Source organism: Bradysia coprophila, chromosome II (assembly GCF_014529535.1).
Source record: "Bradysia coprophila strain Holo2 chromosome II, BU_Bcop_v1, whole genome shotgun sequence".
NCBI lineage: Eukaryota > Metazoa > Arthropoda > Insecta > Diptera > Sciaridae > Bradysia > Bradysia coprophila.
In genome coordinates, this window is record NC_050735.1 from 11,036,917 (window position 1) to 11,055,835 (window position 18,919).

Here is an 18,919-nt window from a genome sequence, read left to right on the forward strand (position 1 = left end):
TAGAACTATTTTTATCCTGTCTCCAAACTTAGGTAGATGTTTCTGTTGGAATGTGTGGACTGACTTCAGGATATTTCGGATAAATCTTCCGGACCTACAATGAAACACGACTTTACCTTACGGCTGGTTATTGGAAAGTGATAAATACAATTTTCATCTAAGGAAATGACAGGACAGTTTCTCGAAATTGTATGTAAAATTGTATCACAAAAATTCGGACATAGTCTATTTAGGTCGCCAAGGCATATTTGAGCACTAAACACTTTTTACTCGATGCAAAAACAAAAGTTTTTTTTTGTTTTGTCACGACAAAAACACAGAAAATATTTTGACACAACTATGACACTCCGCTTCAGCGGATACCTAATAAGTGTTCGCTATGATTTAATAAAACTCCACTTAGCTTTGGAAGGTCTCCACTGTTAATTAAGTATCCGAATAGCTTCATTAACCCTTACTACAACTCGCCTAAACCTAACTGACACTTCCCTAAGCCAAGCGGAGAATTATTAGACCGCAACGGAGGTTTGTGAAAGCTCAGCGAAGAATTGTTGGAGCTCAGCGGAGGTTTGGTAATGCGCAGCCGATATTTTTATTCCGAGAGGTGGCATAATTAGACTTTGCGGAGTCTTGTTAGCTTACTAAAGAAGTGTGAAATCTGAACGAACATTTATTTATGCTCTGCGCAGTCTTGTGAGATGTTAAAATTTTAATAAATGCTCTCCGCTGAGCTCTTGTACAACTTTGAAAAATGGTCTGTGAGCATTATTAAATGTATACCCTACCTTTATTTGTCAACTGCTTGATGATTTTTATAAAATTTCCGACACTTTTTTGAATGAAAATATTTTACAGACAAATAAAAAGTTTATTTTAAATGCGACAAAAAAGACTGCTCACAATTATGGCGCAGCCGGTAAAAAATCGATCTTTTCTCAAAAATTAAAAACTACAGTAGATAAATATCATCGATCTTCTTCTTCCCTAATGTTCCCAAAATTACAGACGATGTGAACACAGAAAACATTCATTTTAGCTTATAATAGGGGAGTGTCACAGTTGTGCCGAAATATTTTCTGTGTTTTTGTCGCGACAAAACAAAAAAACGTTTTGTTTTTTAATCGAGTAAAAAGTGTTTTAGTGTTCAAATATGACTTACGACATAAAGAGACTATGCCCGAATACAATGGAAAGCCTTAGAGGTGAGTTTCTTCGAATTATTTTTTAGGTGAATTTTTGTGATAAAACTTTCCATACATTTTCGGGAAACTGTCCTGTCATTTTCCTATGACGGGCCTTAACTATGGTTACTTAGTCCTCATATTCATTCGGACTACTTCCCTGAATTATCAAGTAGAATTATAGCAAATGCATATTCCAACAGTTTCAATGTAGTAGATATGAGTCATAAGAACTACTTCACTGAGTTATCAATGGTACGCTATGATATTTATCAATAAGAAAAGAGGTTGTGTATACTGGTTTATATACACTTAACAGTCATCGACATTATACAGTTGCTTAGTGTTATCTTTTGGGGTCTAAACAAAAATGACATTTGACGCACAAAATGCCGTAATTTTCATAAGAACTTACGATGTTCAATTTATTTATTTTTTTACAATTTTGTTGAAAAGAAACAGCTTGTCGGGAAAAGACAACTTGCGTAGAAAACTTTTTCTACAAATAATTTGCTGGCATTTCCGGCTTTTATTCAAATTTCCAACAAACTAATCAGACAAAATTGGATTTGAAATAAAAATGTCCACGGTAGCTCAATTGGTTAGAGCATCAGCCCGGCAAGTTGAAAGTTGTGAGTTCGTGTCTCACTAATGCACATCAAAATTTTTATTTCAAATCCAATTCGATTCTAGTATTTCTAAGCTGCAAATTAAAAAGAATTCGTCGCGGAATAAGGCGTGTCTCTAGAAATTAATCAGATGTTGTTTAGTGAAACATACTTAGACATCAAAATCTGAAGTGAAAGCATTTTTGCTCATAACGTCCACATCTGGGCTTGAACTAGCAACCTCTGGTTTTTAATCCAGCGCCTATCCAAGTCCAGCTGTGGACATTATGAGCAAAAATGCTTTCACTTCAGATTTTGATGTCTAAGTATGTTTCACTAAATAAAAATAAAAATTTGTTGGTTTTACACCAGAGTTCACAGGAAACATTCGGAACACAAGTTTCTTATGAAAATTACGGCAGCGATTAATCGTACACTCAGCTGAAGTAGATATATTTACATACAATAGCATAGCATAAAGTAACATAATGTCAACATTCGTAAAAATAATCTCTTTCGGTTCAGCAACAACCTTTGAATCAGTAAAAACTGTTGAACCTCACCAAATAGAGTTTAGGTTTCAATCATGATAGTGTTTTCGAATCTGTGTCCGCATTTTCAAAGAGTCGCAGCGATATTTTTATTCGCTTGTGTTGTGGTCAATGCTGGAGTAATCGATAATCGAATTGACAAATATGTTGATGTACATGGTAATTGTGCAGTGCCAACGAAATTGTTGAATGAAATTCAGTCTTATCAGCCGATTGTGAATAAAATCGCCAAGGAAATTCTGAATGGTAACTTCACCGGCGACACTTGGAACAGTCTATCGGAATTTATCGATGAATTCGGTCCGAGATTCTCCGGATCGAAGTCATTGGAGTGTTCCATCGACTATATGGTTAACAAATTGAAGGAGGTAGGCTTAGAGAATGTGCACACTGAAAACGCAACCATTCCGAGATGGCAGCGTGGCTACGAATCTGCGCATCTAGTCGAGCCCCATGAACAGAATCTTCCGCTGTTAGGCTTTGGTTTCAGTGTCGGTACTCCTCGTGGTGGTATAATCGGTGATGTTGTTGTCGTTGAAAGTTTCGATGAATTGGATCGCTTATCGGACGACGTTGTGCATGGAAAAATAGTGGTTTTCGCACCAGAATGGGTCAGCTATGGCGTTACAGTTCAGTATCGATCGAAAGGTGCATCTAGGGCGGCGAAAAAAGGAGCAATCGCAGCTCTAGTCCGTTCGATTACACCATTTTCGATTGGATCCCCACACACAGGAATGCAAACATATGAACAAGGAGTCGCTCAAATTCCGGTTGCCGCGATAACGGTTGAAGATTCAAAAATGTTGCTGAGATTGTACCGAAGAGGAAAACGTATGACGATTCGTCTGAAAATGGAAGATCGAAATTTGGACCCGTATGATTCTAGAAATACCATTGCTGAGTTACATGGACGTACACAGCCAATTGATAAAAAAGTTGTGGTGGTGTCTGGTCATTTAGACAGGTAAAAAGATTCAATTTTTTGACGGCACTGTGCTTGAAGATAATGTTCTAATGTTATCGTAATTTTAGCTGGGACGTCGGAGTTGGTATGTGATCTGGTAAAATCGGTCATCATGGTCATATTTACGTGTTGCTTGCTTTTTTATAGGTGCAATGGATGATGGAGGCGGTGCGTTTATATCGTGGAAAGCTATTGAGTTTCTTAAAAAAATGAACCTACGTCCAGCGCGAACAATTCGGTTAGACGTCGATTTTTAGGCGACTCCCTCAAACTAAATACCGGAAATTGAACTCTTTTCAGATCAATTTTGTGGACGGGCGAAGAAGTTGGAATCGTTGGAGCGCAAGATTATCAACGGGCGCATGCAGCCAATGAACAGGAAGAATTCAATTTCTTTATCGAATCGGACATTGGAACATTCGGTTGGACAGAAATCTATTACTTTTTTGTTCTACATTCTGACCAGCACTGTAAACCTTTCAGAACCGACTGGCCTAGACTTTACCGGCAATGCCGACGCCGAATGCATTTTTAAAGAGATTCTCAAGCTGATGGCACCATTAAATGCGACAGAATTTGCTAAACCCACCGACGGCGGTCCAGATATTGAACGGTGGACTAAAAGAGGATTTCCCGGTGCGTCACTGTTGAATAAAAACGAAAACTACTTCTGGTATCATCATTCAGCTGGGGATAGTATGCTTCTGGAACAGCCACAAAATTTGGATAAGGCAACTGCACTGTTTGCTGCCTGTGCGTATGTTGTTGCCGATCTAAGTATTGACATGCCCAGAGACATTCAATAAACTGAATTTGATTGTTATAATGTCGACGTTGATGGATCACTTAGCGTCTAGCCATCAGATAAAGGCAATGAAATGAGAGACACATCAAGAATATATTTACTAAGTTTAGGAGAAGACTGGCTAGGACTGCAGTGTTAATGTCAAGTAGTCTAAGAAATTTGTCAGTTAGAAAATGTGTGCGATCACAAATCCATGTAAAATCTCAGAAACATTGACAGGATTTGCGTTCACTGTTAACTAGAACTGGTTCTTTCACCGCACTTAAAGCAACTTTGGCTTTGAGAAAAAAGGAAAAAAAAAATCTTTCGACTGCAACAGAAAGACGCCTTTTTCAAGGTGTGGAAAACTTGCGTCTCACTTCAAAGGCACCGATCAGGTTCAGTTCGACCTGATTTATTTCAGGTTGACCTGAAACTATATATAAGATCTGTTTTGTATCAAGTTTTCTCACCTCAGTTCAACGTGGAAATTTCAGGTTAACCTGAACCTCGAACCTGACATCAATTCAATACTGACTTGTTCCGAGAATTACCACTAATCTTGATAGGGTTGTGCTTTCATGCAGACTTCCGAATAACCAAAATCCAAAAGGCAACACATCAATTCACAGAATATTTTAATATTTTGCTATCACCAAAAATCCCGGGCTATTTCAACCAAAAATTAGGCCACCGTTCCGAACACGGAAAGTACTTGATTACATCGGCGATTGTCGGCGTTTTCATTCAGTACCAGCGAACAAACTTGACTTCGGAGACATTCGTCATCACAACCCGTTGCCATTCTTGGATCTCCGTTTTTCACTCGGATTCTGAATAAGTTGCGGTTCGTATTTCGATTCCTTGAGATGTTGAAAATTAATTGATCGATGCCCGCTGGGGAGAAGTTAGTCACTCCAAACATAGTACGGAATGAATAATGCAGATGCCAGCGTGGTTGAAGTGCTGGGTTATTTCTGGCCTCCGAAATGCTGAACATGAATGTTTCAGCTTCGTTGACTTGCTGTTGGAAGAAATTGTCGTTAGCAATTCTTGTCTTTTCTCAAACAGAACATCCGATTTACTTACGTAATGAGTACGATCGACATAGTACATCCTGTAGTTCGGATTTACGCCTGTATATGCAGTAGAGGAACCACCATTCCAAGCAATGTTGACGGCGTGTTGTCCGGTTGCAACATCGTAGTTTACTTCAAACCTAAAGGTAATGAATTGATGTAATGGTGAAACATCCAATCGCTACTTTTGTTAAGTAATCTTTACTCGTCGCGATGGGAATGTCCGTTGAATTGTGCCCCAATAATCATGTGGAATCTATCTATAATTCGACGATATTGTCGCGACCAAAATTGGAAACAACTACCGCCACCTGTTGGGATATGAGCTAACACATGAACCCTTTCGTTGTTCCGTTCAGCGTCCAAAAGGGTGTTGTGGAACCATTGCTAAGAATACAAACATAAAACTTGCAGTGTTCCTGACGATAATCGTATATACGACAAAATCTCACCAAAGCACCAGCAATCTCTGTACGACTGTACATAACCCACCAATTGTAGATGTAACAATCATTGTTGTTTAGAACAACCAACCGGAAACCAGGACGAATCAACATGGTATAATAACCGCCGGCTCTAACTGTATTTGCGGCGGCTGCATTGATCCATCCGTTACTTTGCCAATTGGTAGCTTTAAAAAATGGATTACGATTACTCCTGTTTCAAATTAATTGGTGCTTGCTGTCATTTTGAGGCGCTAGGACTTTTTTATGAGTCAAATATCATGCTAGGACTTTTTTGGGAGTGCTAGGACTAATTTTTATGGTAGTATAGGAGTTAGATGAAGCCCTAGAACTCATTTAAAACACCAGCAACCATTTGTAACTTAATTTTTTACTGAAATACCTAAGAAGTCGTACAACCATCTCGTGGAAAATTCGGGTTGAGCAATCGTTGAAGGAGCAAACCTTTAGAGTCGATATTATTACTGATATTATCAATAAAATGGATTCAACAAGACAAGTATTACTTACAAATTCGTTGGATGAGCTGCAATAAGTAAAACCGATAAATGCGTTAGTTTTCAAGACATTTGTGTCCAAAAATTACCTTCATGATTTCCAATGGTAGAGTAGACCGGTACATTCGGAAAGATTTGTCTGAATAGAGAGAAAATTCTTCCGATGACTCTTCGATTACCCTCAAAGGTAGTCTCCCAAATGCCATGATCCACCATATCACCGGTATGATAGATTAAATCGATTTGTGGATGAGCATTTCGAATTCGTAGAAGAGTGTTCTCAAAGGCTTGCCATGGTTGATTGCACTGAAACGAGACATTCAATTTATCCGATTATGGTCAACTTGACCAATGAAAATTGCATCGATAATACACGTTTGTTAGCCACAAATACAAAACAGTTCTCACATTATAGTCACCCCAAGGGCCAGCCCGATTGGCTGGATCTGGGGCCACTCCTGCCGATCGTCTGCAACAAGTTGGATTCGGGCAGTTGCTGATTCCACCACTCAAGTAGTTTTCGTCGTAGTGAATGTCCGAGATATGAATGATACGCAATTCGTCGGGTGTGCGAGGAGCTGTTACTGATTTCGGTGCGGTAATTGGATTATGTGGATTAACATTTACTGCAAAATTGAACTGTGGATCTAGAGCTCCACATTCTCCTTGCAATATCAATCCGCACACTTCGTTTTGGTTCAGGGCCGGTCGATTTTGGACGATGAAGTAGAGACTGGGGGCGTTTAAGTTGATGAGATTTCTGCATACGGGACTGTCAAATGGCATCAATAGTTCACAAATGGCAGTTGCAGAATCTGCTACTTGCTGCAGAGGCACTCCAGCCCGGATGTCGCGGATCAGCGATGCAAGGTATGTGCGACAAGCCAAACATCCAATGATAGCCAACTCGGGTCTGTTGAATTGGAAGAATAAGTTCGTGAATTAACTGAAACTTAAAGTGGTCCGGAACAGTATTCCACACATGTTACGATCGAACTGTTAGGCACTGCTAGCTGTGTGATTTATTAATTATACTAACGGATATTCGTCGACCTCATCACGGGTCATGTCTAAAGTATACGGTACATGTTTCGACCACAAATCGAATAACGGCGATCTGTATCCGGTTGAGGTGAAATTCCTGATGTCGGTGATGAGAGTTTCTTGCATGATATCCAGAAACAGGAGGGCATTCTTTTGACTGTTTTTGTGCTCCTCGGATCGTATCAGGGATCCATTACAACAGCATATAACACTGAGCAACAAAGCTACTACTTTTAATGCGGACACCATTTTCTTCTTTGTAACTTCAACTGAAATTTCACTCTAAGCTACTGAAGTGTTCAATTCAAATCACTCCATTTATATACGTGAGCTGTTGGACTGAGATAACAACGCTAATGCATCAATTGAGCTTTTCTTTTAAGCTTCCATTGATAACAGGCTATTATTGTTACCGCATGAATTTGGCAAAATTGCGGTATGACAAGGAAATATTTGTTGCTACCACTCCTAATCGTGCCATTAATATGGTTGGCTGTAAATCTTTTCTTTTTCTATTTTCGATTCTTTGTTTTGGTGTGATAAGAAACGGTTGGGAGGTGTGACGGGTGATAAATTTACGATTTACTTGAGAGATTACCTATAGAGTGGAAAACGAACTGAATGAAGAGAACGTGCAACCTATCGATTTTTTTGGCAATGAACTGAACAGCATAATGTACAGCTTAGTGAATCAATTGTTTGAATTTAGTTAATCTTTAATTAACATCCGCATAAAACTTTTCGAGAATTTCGTGTACACGTGCTGATACAGACGATATTTTGATGATTCGCTGTGTCAGTTCAAATGGTTGTCGGTCACATTTAAGTGGTCGAAATATTTGAATCTTATGATTGTAGCGCCAAAGCCTCGGCAAAAAATTTGGTCTCCATGATTTTTGTTGGGTCCTGGCTTCTGAAATAGTGCTTCGACTTTTGTGTATTTCTGCCGAATTTTCCAACGACCACTCAAAAATCTAGTCATTTCTGAACAGGATAGTGTAAGGAGTATTACTATTTAAGACCGATAAATAATAGTTACTTTACAACCGAGTGATAAATGCTTTTTCAGGCACTAGATGTGAAGATTGTTACTCCAGGCCGTAGGCCGAGTTGTATACAACGTTTTTCGCAATAAAGGCCTACTTTTCGTCACTTGTTGCAAAATAGTATTTTACATGACTCGGGATAAAAAGTTGAAAAGTAGAATTTTCGTGTGAATTTTGTTGATCCGAGGCAAAGCCGGGATCAATAAAAACACGAAAACGAAACTTTTCATTTTTATCCCGAGTTATGTAATGGATTTTACATGCTGAGGGCTTCGAAAGAAGTGCTTAAAACATGAAAAGTACGGTTTTCGATGCATGTACAGGTATTTTTTTAGATATTGTAATGTCGATGACTCTTGATTTGATGGTATCGGAGTTTACAACAAATTAATGTCAGAAAAATCAGATCATTAATGTGTTTGCATTTTAAGTTGTAAAATAAAAAATAAATAAATAAAAACGCAATGCAATGTAGCATCGGAAGTCATTATTTTTTAGATGGTTTGGGCATAAAATAGCAAACACGAAATGGATATTTACATAACTTGGGGAGAACGTTGAAAGGTCGAGTTATCGTGTGAAATTTATTATATCACAGCTCTGCTCCTTGCATGAACATAAGCAATATTCGAAGGCTTATGCAATAAAAATGACAGGCGTCATGATTTTACGCATACAAGTTTGAAAATTGGAAGACTTTTCGATGTTTAAAAAATTATTGTGTGTGCTAGGAGCAGTGCTATGAAGAGCAAGAGCAAGATTTGCGGTAAAACTCAGTTTCTGATGATTTTACATAGCCAAAAATCTTAAAATAACATGGCAACGATAATCATTAAGATTACGTCAACTTTTGTATTAATAATTGCCATATTATCGTCAGAAACTGAGTGCCGCACATGCATTTGTGTACTTCACTTCCCCCACAGTTTACATCTTCCACTTTCACAAGAAATATGTGCGCAATAGGCAGATCGTGAGTGGCATTAAAGAATTGATATATTGATAACTAAATAGTAAATGGGGTTGTTTTGGACAATAGATGTGATACGAGCCGAAAGCGAGTTCGGCAACACATCGTATGCGCAAAATCCCCATTTACTCATTATTCACTGGTGCGTATAAATATATGAAAATTCATTTACGCACTTTTTATATTTAGATTTTACGATTTTACCTACTCTAATATAGCCAGCTGCGGCAAATTTCATTCCAAGGATTTCATAAACGAAAATAGGAACGATAGGAACATATAGTATCGGCGCTGATATTCTAATTCGTTTATAGTGTTCAAAATACAGAAAACATTTAAAGAGATGCGAAAAGCGATAAATGCATCGGTAAATTGTTGAGACTAAGTGATTGTCGAAACTAAAGCGAATCTGTATTATTTGCAAAATACACAAGACAAAAATCGTTGAACAGATGCTACATATACGGTCAATATGTAGAACACACAAAATTTGCTTTTGATCTTTCACCGATCTCATTATTATGAGAAAATTTTAATTCTAGCTTCTAATCTTGACTGCAAATTTGTTTATCAATTTCCATGCGTTTAAACATTACACAATACAAGCAGCGAAATTTATTAGCAAATTACCCGGCACTGTTTGGGAGTTATTGATTTCAAGTTTTTCTGCAAAATTAGAGTGTTTCGACAGTCGATTAAGGTCTCATACTCATTAAAATTGGTTCGATAGACTGGAATTACTTCACGCTTCATCTTAAAATAGACTTGAACTATTATCAGTCTTCATAGACTTATTGACGTTACTGACCTACCTACTATGCATGGTTTATGTTTCGTCTATATAATTTTGTCTGCTTAATTAAGTTAGATATCAATCAACACAATGTGCACACTTCTAGCAATGAACAAATCCGCTGTGTTCGTTGTAGTATTAATGTAGAAGGAAAAATGTATAATGAAGTGGACTCATCTGTCTAATCTAGTCAGTTGCAATTTTGACTGTGATCTGTTGCAAGCTCTGCATATTCATCTCCGCATTCAAATTGCGGTTTAGTGAAATTTTAATCAAACTTTCCTACCTTCGACATACATTTTTGGATCGATTTTAATATTTGAAAATGAATACAACCGGCGGCCCGGGCATATCTGGATACATGCTGTTGTTGGGTGTACAAATTTTATTGTTGATTGTATACGCTGCAGTCGTTCGATATGACGACAGATTGCTGCCAAACGGAAAAGACGATAATGATACAGATGAAGAAGACTTAATCATTCAGGACGACCATGTTCCAAGTTATCCTCGTAAGTGTTAACTTCAAATTTTTATGTTTGTGAAGTTTCGGTAAGCGAATAATAATTACTCAAGTTCCTTAGAATTTCTCATTCAGAGAATAGATTGCATTTCAAAGATTTTTTTAATGCAGGAGGGTACATTACATCTACTACTTCAGTAAATTTACAAATTAAATTTGAACATTTTATGACAAAGACTTTTTTTGAAACAAATAAATCAGATCTCAGAGTTGCGAAGGTCAATGATGGTTTTAAAATAATTAAAATTGAGTGTTATAAGAACGGTTCTTGTATGACCCCCTGTGATATGATTGATAAGAAAATCGACAATAAACAACGAAGAATAATAAGCACAGAATTATTTAATGAAAAAGTTGCGCTGGATGTTAAGTGAATTTTAGTCCAGTGCAAATATGAAACGGTTCAAGAACTGTATTGTTCAAGAAAATTCTTAGAAATCAAATTTTTCTGTCATGCGTTGCCCGCAGAAAATTATGTCATTTTTGTCTAGTCAAGTAGATGTCTTCCATTGATTTGAGGAATCTCTTATATGTAAAGCAAAACAATCTAGAAATTCCATCTGTTGGGCCGTTGGCACTGCAAGAACAGGCAAAGGAACAGATTTTATTAACTGTCATTTGACCTCTCATTTTGTATGGAACGTCCGTAACGCAGTGGCTCAACTGATTGTATATGGAGGCTGGAGGCTCCTTATTAAAATTCTGTTATTTTGCCTGTTCTTAAAGTACGTTGGCCGTTGGTCGTCTAACAGAATTCTTATAATTATTTCAGCATCAAACCAGGAAAAATACATGAATTCAATCATAGCACTGAACCAAGCAAGCACGAACAGAATTTCAAGGAGCCTCCTCGACGTAGTAATCAAAATTTCTGATCGGCTTTTCGACCATTAAAAAATCTGTTCTTGTGCCTGATATTGGAGTGCTTGGTGCTGCGGTTCAGTGTTATAATTCCATAAACGTAATGCGAATAAAATAAAAATTATTTCAGATTTCCAGGACATTCATGTCATGATTTTTGTCGGTTTTGCATTTCTCATGACATTTTTAAAAAGATATGGCTACAGTGCAACGGGATTTAATCTATTCTTTGCTGCCTTAATCGTTCAATGGGCTATCGTTGCAAGAGGCATATTTGATCTCGAAGATGGACAAATCAAGTGAGTTTGATGATTGATTTAAAGTTACATTTTTTCTGTACAGTCAGAGACAGTGAATTTTCAGCATTAATTTGCTTCAGCTGTTTTTCAGCTGATCCACACATACAATCAAAACTTTGTAATTGTTTATACGGTTGAGCTACTACACACACGTGCGTGGTAGTGGTAAAACCTTATAAAGACGTATAAACAGTTTTGATGGTTTGTGTGGATCAGCTGAAAAACAGCTGAACGAAATTAATGCTGAAAGTTCACTGCCTCTGACTGTACTGTTTATGTACTTAATTGAGCTAACATTTAACTGCTGAGTAAGATTTCAAGATATTTTCGAACTCCGTTCTAACTGCTGCGTACACATAATGATTTCAAGAGAAAATGTTTCTTGGCTTAACTCTATTGAGATTAGTTTGCAGTTTTGGGTGTGTATTTTCTATTATAGTTTAAGTTTGAGTTGAGCCTGGAGCAACAATTGCTCTTCAAAGCCCCATGTTAACCTTTTTAAAAGCTGTAATCTGAGGTTTATTAAATTTGAGAGCTCCGAACTTACTTACATCTGTGTTCCGTCTCTGCTTTCCGACGATAAGATATAAAAATTTTGGGAATATATTTCAGAAACTTAAGCTGTAATCGAATTTTGGCTTTGTTTTCATTGAATCAACGCACTTCAAGCATAAGTGGTATTCTGTATATGGAACAGTGTATCAAACAAATCTGGAAAAAAAATCATACAAAAATTTGGCATCTGTCACTCAAATCACTTTTGCTTGAAGTGCGTTGGTTGAATACATTTAAAAAATCTTTTGCTTACTGTTCCTCTTTAACAAAAACAGATTGTCCTTGGACAATATAATCGGAGCAGACATTGCAGCTGCTGCTGTACTAATTAGCATGGGAGCGATGCTCGGACGAATAACACCAATTCAATTACTGTTGATGGGGCTAATTGAAATCGTTGTTTTTGCAGCCAACGAACATTTACAGTTGGAAATGATGAGTGTATATACGATTTGAAAAGATTTTGTTAAAATTCAATGCTCGTCTCATATCAACAATTTGCTGCACATTTTTAGATCACTGATGTTGGTGGTTCAATAACGGTACACGCGTTCGGTGCCTATTTCGGTTTGACTGTTAGCTTTATGTTACGACCGAAATCAGATCATAATAATGCCGGTAAAATGGAAGGGCCGTCATACGTTTCGGATCTGTTCGCAATGATTGGCACCTTGTTTCTATGGATATTCTGGCCGAGTTTTAATTCGGCGCTTCTGGATGGCGTTGACCAGGAACGGGCTATTCTAAATACATACTTAGCGCTAGCATCTTGTACAGGTATGACTGCTTGTTAGAGGATACTTTGCTTGGAACTAGAAAAACGAAATCTTTCACTTAAATTTCGTATCCCAGTTACCGCATTTATAATATCAGCAGTCGTGAGTCACGATCATAAGCTTAGTATGGTACACGTACAAAATTCAACACTTGCTGGTAAAATTGAAAATTTTGAATGAAAATTCTTAAAAATGGATTTCCTAAATTTGGTGGACAAAATGCCTAGGTGGAGTTGCAGTTGGCACTGTTTGTAATTTAATGATTGGACCCCATGGTGCCATGTTGAATGGTATGATAGCTGCATTAGTGTCTGTAGTGGGATACCGATATTTAACGGTGAGAATTCGGATGCAAATAATTGGGCGTCATCGACTTAAAGCTGAAAACACACGAGCGATTTTGGGATCAACAATTATGCTCCATTGTAATCTGACATGCTCCACAGACTGAACAATGGAAAATCCAGCATAATTGTCAATTTAATCAACGCAAAATGGACCGTGTGTTTTTGGCCGCCAAAGCACAGAGCCAATAACATTCAAGTGTGAAATTTCTGAACTTTTCTTCAGCCAATTTTAACATCAAAATTGCGCCTACACGATAGTTGTGGAGTCAATAATCTACACGGTATGCCAGCGATTTTGTCTGCAATTTTCTCAGCCGTTTACGCTGCATTAGCGAAAGAAGAGACCTACCACAATTCCCTGACCACCATTTTTCCAGCCATGGATGCAACCGCTCATAATGGAACCTTCGTTATCGGAGTAAGAAAATCCATTAACTTAAGAGAACTCGAAATTTGGTTCTAAATTATTGAAAAAATACTACACAGGGCTACAGTCGTTCACCACTGACACAAGGGTCGTATCAATTACTAGCTGTTGGATTGACCATTTTGATAGCCATTGTCTCAGGGGCTGTAACAGGTTGTGTTTTGAAACGGAAATGAAAAGCTGGGAAATTGTAATGTTTCGATTTGATCAACAGGGCTCGTGTTAAGGTCACCGTGCATTCGTAAATTGGAGAAGCACGAGCATCATGATGACTCGGTTTATTGGGAGACACCAGACGATGATGAGATTGTTTCTAATGTTGAACGTTTGAATTTCAAGGATTCATTATAGGTGCTTGTCGTAGTGTGCATACATGTAACACTTTGTAAGATAAGAGTAATCAGAGTAATAAATATTGGCTCTTATCAATTTGCTTTCATCATCTTATTTATTGTACAATCGTTACAAATTCCACTATTCGACCTCGACATCATCGACCGAAACCGATGCGAATGAAATTCCGTTGAAACCCTCCGATGCTATCCTCAAACGTTCCTCTTTGCTCAGCTTTTTCTGTTTCTTATTCATTTTCGCAGTTTCCTCCTCATCATTGTCGGCTGAACTTTTCGCTAGTTTTCGTTTCTGCTTCTTATTGCCGACCGGATGGTCGTCTGTTGTTGTGACACCGTTGCTGTGTCCGTTTCTATCGGCGACGATTTGTACATCCGATTTTTTCAACACTTTCATGCCGTTTTGTCGGCAAAACATTTGGTACGAGTCTAACGATAGCAAAACGATTTTCTGACGAATATTCTGGACTTTGTCGCCGATGCCCTTCCAGTCGATTTTATCGTTCAATTTCAGAATGTCCACGTTTCGACTACCTTTGTGGACTTCGCATAACAGAGTGGTCAGTGCCAGAAATTCCTTCGGTTGAACTTTGTCCATTTGTTGCATAGCATCCACATATTTGACCACCCGACCAACAATCTTTCGACTCCACTTGCCAATCGAGTCCGAATTCTGTTTGATAAATCCATGATTTTTGTACAATTGACCGAGCAATTCGAACAGTTGCATTCGCCGTAGTGGACGAATATTTTGATTCGTTGAATCGAAACCGTGCTCGGCCATCGACACACCAATCGACCATATGCCGATCCAACGTAGTTGGAAAAGGTCTTTCAGCAAAACAAAACTCATTTTTGGGCCGCGTGTGTCCAGGAATGTGGTTGCGTATGTCGTTATCGCAGCCAAAACTGTCCCATTTTGTTTGGCCACCAAGTGAAGATTGCTAACAATGAAGGCGACACTCTTCGACAGCAATTTGTTGAAAATTTCGACAACCGCTGGGTTTACCTTCCGTTCCATCAATCCATCGAGAATCTTGCAGAGATGATCTTCTTCAACATTGGCAACGCTGTGGAACTGTCTCAAACTCAATAGTTTTGCCAGCACTTTGTCAATTCGATCGTACAACGGCTTCAGTTCACCGTCCACACTCAGCTCAACCATACCGAATAATGCCAGCATAATTTCCAGACAGACTTCCATTGACGGTGCCGTTTTTAAATAACTCTCGACGAGATCCAGTACTCGGATGCGGAAGTGCATAACGGTCGTGGCAACGATTCGTTCTTTTTTCGACTTTTTCTTCGGGTTCGACTTTTTCATTGATTGAAACACAGCCGATAGACCTTTGTCTAAGCGTGCTGCCTCTTCTTCGGTCATATCATCCAGATCCACTGATTCGGTGTCCGATGGTATACCAAGAACGGATGAAAGAGCGTTACGCAAATGATCAGCGGCTGTACCTGCAGAAAGAGAATATCATGAAAACAGAAATTCCTGGTTAAGTGCTTGAAGTTCTGAATCATACCTTCATCATCATCCATGTCATCATCGTCGTCGTCTTCCTCTCCCTCCGCACTTTCCTCGTCATCCTCACTTTCATCTTCGGCTGCACTATCATCAGCTTTTCCATCATTTTCCTCCTCTTCATCATCCTCGCTATCTTCGTCCTCTTCGTTGCTCAACGGATTAGCGATGCTCATGTCCAGAACCGATAAAATTTGATTGACTGCGGTCAATGTGAGAGACGGACACAGATGTGAGAACAGCGTGTTGACTACGAATTTCAAAAATTTCGTATTCTTTGACAACAGATGCAAAAAGATGTCCACAACGACCTCAATCCATTGCGGCTCATCTTCGGCGATTTTTTTGGACCGTTTGGCGGTGATTTTCTTTTGATTGATATTCTCCATACACTTTTCCAAATCGACGATGGCTAACTGAGCCATTTCCTGTTCACGAAACAATTGCAGTCCCATGAACATGAACATGATGCGAAATATCAAATCCAATTTTTTGTCCAGTTTGTTCGATCCGTTCAGCGGTGTGGCGACGAACTCAAACATTTTCTTCCACGATTCTATTGCCTCGCTGGTTATCGGTTCTCGCAAATATTTGTCGCGTCCCTTTTTCGATAGAATTTCGTTGCAGAACTGAACGACTGACAGCAACATTTCGTGCTGGTCTTCCAAATTGGGCAATTTGGTCTGCAGACCCAGGTAGAAAATATTTTTCACGTTCATCCACAGATCCTTGGTGATAAGGCTGCTATCCTTTTTGTCGGTCGTTGGCTTACCCTCTGTCGACATGTAAAACAAACTGACGCCGGCAAGAAATTTCGTTTGTTCAATTCGCCAAGCGATTTCGGATTGCACAACCTTAAGTCCGACAAGAAATTGCATCATCTGAACGGCATGCTGTCTTTCTACATTCAGCCACTGCACCGTTGAATCGGTCGGATCCTTTGCCAATTTGCCGATGAAAATTGTCTGGTAGATTTCGGTCATGCGTACGACTCCAGCACTGCCCAAATTCTGGATCATTTGATGGACGATGTTCTTTGACGTGTACTTTTCAATGGTCAACGCACCCGGATGCAATATGAATCTGGTGATCAATTCAATTTTCTCATCGTCGTCGGTTGCTTGTGCCAAATGCTTGTCAATCGCTTCGAAGAATTCGTCATAATAGTACACCAAGTAACTGCCCTTCTTCATTTGTTTGACATTTTTCAGTGACGCGACAATCATTTTGATGAAACGATCGGTCAGCAGCTTAAGCAGCGTTTTCGTTTTGAATTGTCTGCTGTTGAACAAATCCTTCAGAATTTTCACCGTCACAATTTCCTTCAATTTACTCGGTGCCGCCAGGCACTCATTCACTTCGCTACGCCAAAACTTCACCAATTGGCTGGAGTTGGATTGGCACAAGAACTGCGATAGCTCATCGTATGCGGGATGTGTGACCGCATTCATTGTGGTGTTGCCCCAGAACATACGACCCAAATGCTTGTAAGACAGAGGTGACAGAATTTCAGGTGTTTGCAGTGATGAAAGCAGGTAGTCTGCATCGAGCAATTCCGGATATTTGGCATGTATGGCCAATAGAAAGTGAACTGTGTTGATGTTCTGTCGTTCCCACGGGCGTTGTAGTTGCTTTGCTACGATCGGCCACACTATCGACTTGAAACGTTCGGGAGGCGACTGCAATAAAATTTAGATCAGGAGGAGTGTCGACTTGACCAATTATTCTACCTTACCTTGGACAGTAATTCAATTAAAAAGGTGAATGCCATTGACGAGTGAACTAGTTTATGATGCGATGCTGCAGTTAGCAATTGAACGCATTTCGACAGGTCATCGTCAGTACCCGAATCCAATTTGTTCGATCGTATCAGCGATCCGCATAGCAAAATGTGACCAATCAAGGCATCAGAATCTTCCTGCAAATTTTGATTCAATACTTCAACGTCCGTACCAATTTGTCCACCGTATCAATTTTACCTTATTTTTGATTTCCTTGCCAAGCTTCAACTCCTTCTCCATCACTTGAACCAATTCGTCAACACTCAATGCGGCACATGACGGTTGCATTAGAATGCCGACCAGTGTCCGGAAGAAGACGGTCTTCGATGAACATGTTGATGCACCCAGACCACGGATGATTCGCTTCAAGCCGTAACGACGTTGTTCCGTCGAATCCTGCAAAGAATTACGAGTAATGATTTCAAAGAGGTGTTGGAATGTTTGAAGGTTAAAAATGCGCATCATACATCGGTTTTGGCGAAATATTTCAACAATTCAACACTGCCATCGATGGTAACATTCGGATCATCACTGTTTAAGGGCTTAAACAAATCGAAAATGTTCGAATCAACCAGTTTTGAATTTAATTTCGGTTTCTCTTCAGTCATTTTCATTGTAACTGTAGCGCACGTGTTTTTGTTTATGTCGATGACAGCAGAGCCCACGAGTGACATCATGTCCCAGTAAGTCAGGTAATTTCGGTAATTTCATGTCGGCTCACAGTCCTCACAGTATTTTTTAGGACTTATTCGACTTATTGCACTTATTGTCATACAGCGACATCTTCATGTGATGTTATCAGAAATCTGTGGCGGGTTTTAGAATTTAACTTTTTGAATTCAAAGATTTTAAAAGTACGCGTGTACATTAAAACAATTTTGTAGAGATGGTTCTGACGGACAGGTCTCTTTGAAAATGGAACCGTTAGTTGTTCCCTACAGTTACCGATGTTTATGATATCCTTCTGGAAAAACTTTTTTTAATGTCGTCGACTCTTTTTTTGTACCACATGAATCCAGTAAATTAAAAATTAAAATTGAGGAGACATTTCGAACATGGTGAATAAGTAGAGAAGAAGAATAAGCACAGCTCTCCGTCTAGCATTAACATAAGAAATATTCGGAGGCTTATGCAATGAAAATAGGCTTTTATTTGCCATGAGGCATTACAAAAGACTGTGAATCGGTAAAGATTCCAACAAACTCAATTATCAGTTGATGTACCAATTGATTTACTATAGCCATACTTGACCTTTCATATATTACCAAACACGTAGTATTTGACGTTGTTTACTCGGGAAAGTACCTCGCTCTAACCAATAAAAGTGTTTTTTGTTGATATGACATCATTAAATCGATACATCGCTCAATCTTTGTATTTTAACATTTCATAGTAATGATGAATTGATGAATTATTCAGAATAACAATTTTAAGGCTGGGAAGCACAAACGTAGCAGGTATTTTCCAACGTTTTGAAATCGTAGGCGAATA

At 38.8% G+C, this 18,919-nt stretch overlaps 4 protein-coding genes across 4 annotated transcripts; 2 read left to right on the forward strand and 2 right to left on the reverse strand.

Moving 5' to 3' along the window:
• Nucleotides 1-2,268: 2,268 nt before the first annotated feature.
• LOC119072689 (carboxypeptidase Q-like) lies at nt 2,269-4,130 on the forward strand. The gene is made up of 5 exons (XM_037177963.1): nt 2,269-3,304; nt 3,373-3,389; nt 3,452-3,542; nt 3,605-3,726; nt 3,788-4,130. Exons 1-5 carry the CDS (start codon nt 2,376-2,378, stop codon nt 4,108-4,110), a joined length of 1,482 nt encoding a protein of 493 aa, XP_037033858.1. The 5' UTR covers nt 2,269-2,375; the 3' UTR covers nt 4,111-4,130.
• Nucleotides 4,131-4,698: 568 nt separating this feature from the next.
• On the reverse strand, nt 4,699-7,476 carry LOC119072699 (sphingomyelin phosphodiesterase-like). The gene is made up of 9 exons (XM_037177973.1): nt 7,168-7,476; nt 6,537-7,041; nt 6,218-6,434; nt 6,142-6,157; nt 6,014-6,075; nt 5,620-5,798; nt 5,373-5,554; nt 5,178-5,307; nt 4,699-5,112 (listed from the first exon to the last, which is right to left on the reverse strand). The coding sequence occupies exons 1-9, from the start codon at nt 7,419-7,421 to the stop codon at nt 4,774-4,776; spliced, it is 1,884 nt and encodes a 627-aa protein (XP_037033868.1). The 5' UTR covers nt 7,422-7,476; the 3' UTR covers nt 4,699-4,773.
• Nucleotides 7,477-10,178: 2,702 nt separating this feature from the next.
• LOC119072765 (ammonium transporter Rh type A-like) lies at nt 10,179-14,199 on the forward strand. Its single transcript, XM_037178063.1, has 9 exons — nt 10,179-10,493; nt 11,496-11,664; nt 12,495-12,660; nt 12,735-12,996; nt 13,072-13,152; nt 13,223-13,332; nt 13,566-13,760; nt 13,829-13,922; nt 13,984-14,199. Exons 1-9 carry the CDS (start codon nt 10,307-10,309, stop codon nt 14,118-14,120), a joined length of 1,401 nt encoding a protein of 466 aa, XP_037033958.1. The 5' UTR covers nt 10,179-10,306; the 3' UTR covers nt 14,121-14,199.
• On the reverse strand, nt 14,190-18,085 carry LOC119072735 (myb-binding protein 1A). The gene is made up of 5 exons (XM_037178014.1): nt 17,896-18,085; nt 17,627-17,824; nt 17,383-17,565; nt 15,649-17,326; nt 14,190-15,583 (listed from the first exon to the last, which is right to left on the reverse strand). The coding sequence occupies exons 1-5, from the start codon at nt 18,040-18,042 to the stop codon at nt 14,244-14,246; spliced, it is 3,546 nt and encodes a 1,181-aa protein (XP_037033909.1). The 5' UTR covers nt 18,043-18,085; the 3' UTR covers nt 14,190-14,243.
• Nucleotides 18,086-18,919: the final 834 nt, after the last annotated feature.

Bases quoted from the DNA above. Each gene is read 5' to 3' on its own strand.
- LOC119072689 (XM_037177963.1), top strand. From the start codon at position 2,376: ATGATAGTGTTTTCGAATCTGTGTCCGCATTTTCAAAGAGTCGCAGCG. The intron at 3,543-3,604 runs GTTAGACGTCGA...AACTCTTTTCAG, and splicing joins CGTCCAGCGCGAACAATTCG to ATCAATTTTGTGGACGGGCG. The intron at 3,727-3,787 runs GTTGGACAGAAA...TAAACCTTTCAG, and splicing joins ATCGGACATTGGAACATTCG to AACCGACTGGCCTAGACTTT.
- LOC119072699 (XM_037177973.1), bottom strand. From the start codon at position 7,421: ATGGTGTCCGCATTAAAAGTAGTAGCTTTGTTGCTCAGTGTTATATGC. The intron at 6,435-6,536 runs GTGAGAACTGTT...GTCTCGTTTCAG, and splicing joins GCCCTTGGGGTGACTATAAT to TGCAATCAACCATGGCAAGC. The intron at 5,555-5,619 runs GTGAGATTTTGT...TTGTATTCTTAG, and splicing joins CAGAGATTGCTGGTGCTTTG to CAATGGTTCCACAACACCCT.
- LOC119072765 (XM_037178063.1), top strand. From the start codon at position 10,307: ATGAATACAACCGGCGGCCCGGGCATATCTGGATACATGCTGTTGTTG. The intron at 11,665-12,494 runs GTGAGTTTGATG...TAACAAAAACAG, and splicing joins CTCGAAGATGGACAAATCAA to ATTGTCCTTGGACAATATAA. The intron at 13,333-13,565 runs GTGAGAATTCGG...ACTTTTCTTCAG, and splicing joins TGGGATACCGATATTTAACG to CCAATTTTAACATCAAAATT.
- LOC119072735 (XM_037178014.1), bottom strand. From the start codon at position 18,042: ATGAAAATGACTGAAGAGAAACCGAAATTAAATTCAAAACTGGTTGAT. The intron at 17,825-17,895 runs GTATGATGCGCA...AATTCTTTGCAG, and splicing joins AATATTTCGCCAAAACCGAT to GATTCGACGGAACAACGTCG. The intron at 15,584-15,648 runs GTATGATTCAGA...CTCTTTCTGCAG, and splicing joins TGACATGGATGATGATGAAG to GTACAGCCGCTGATCATTTG.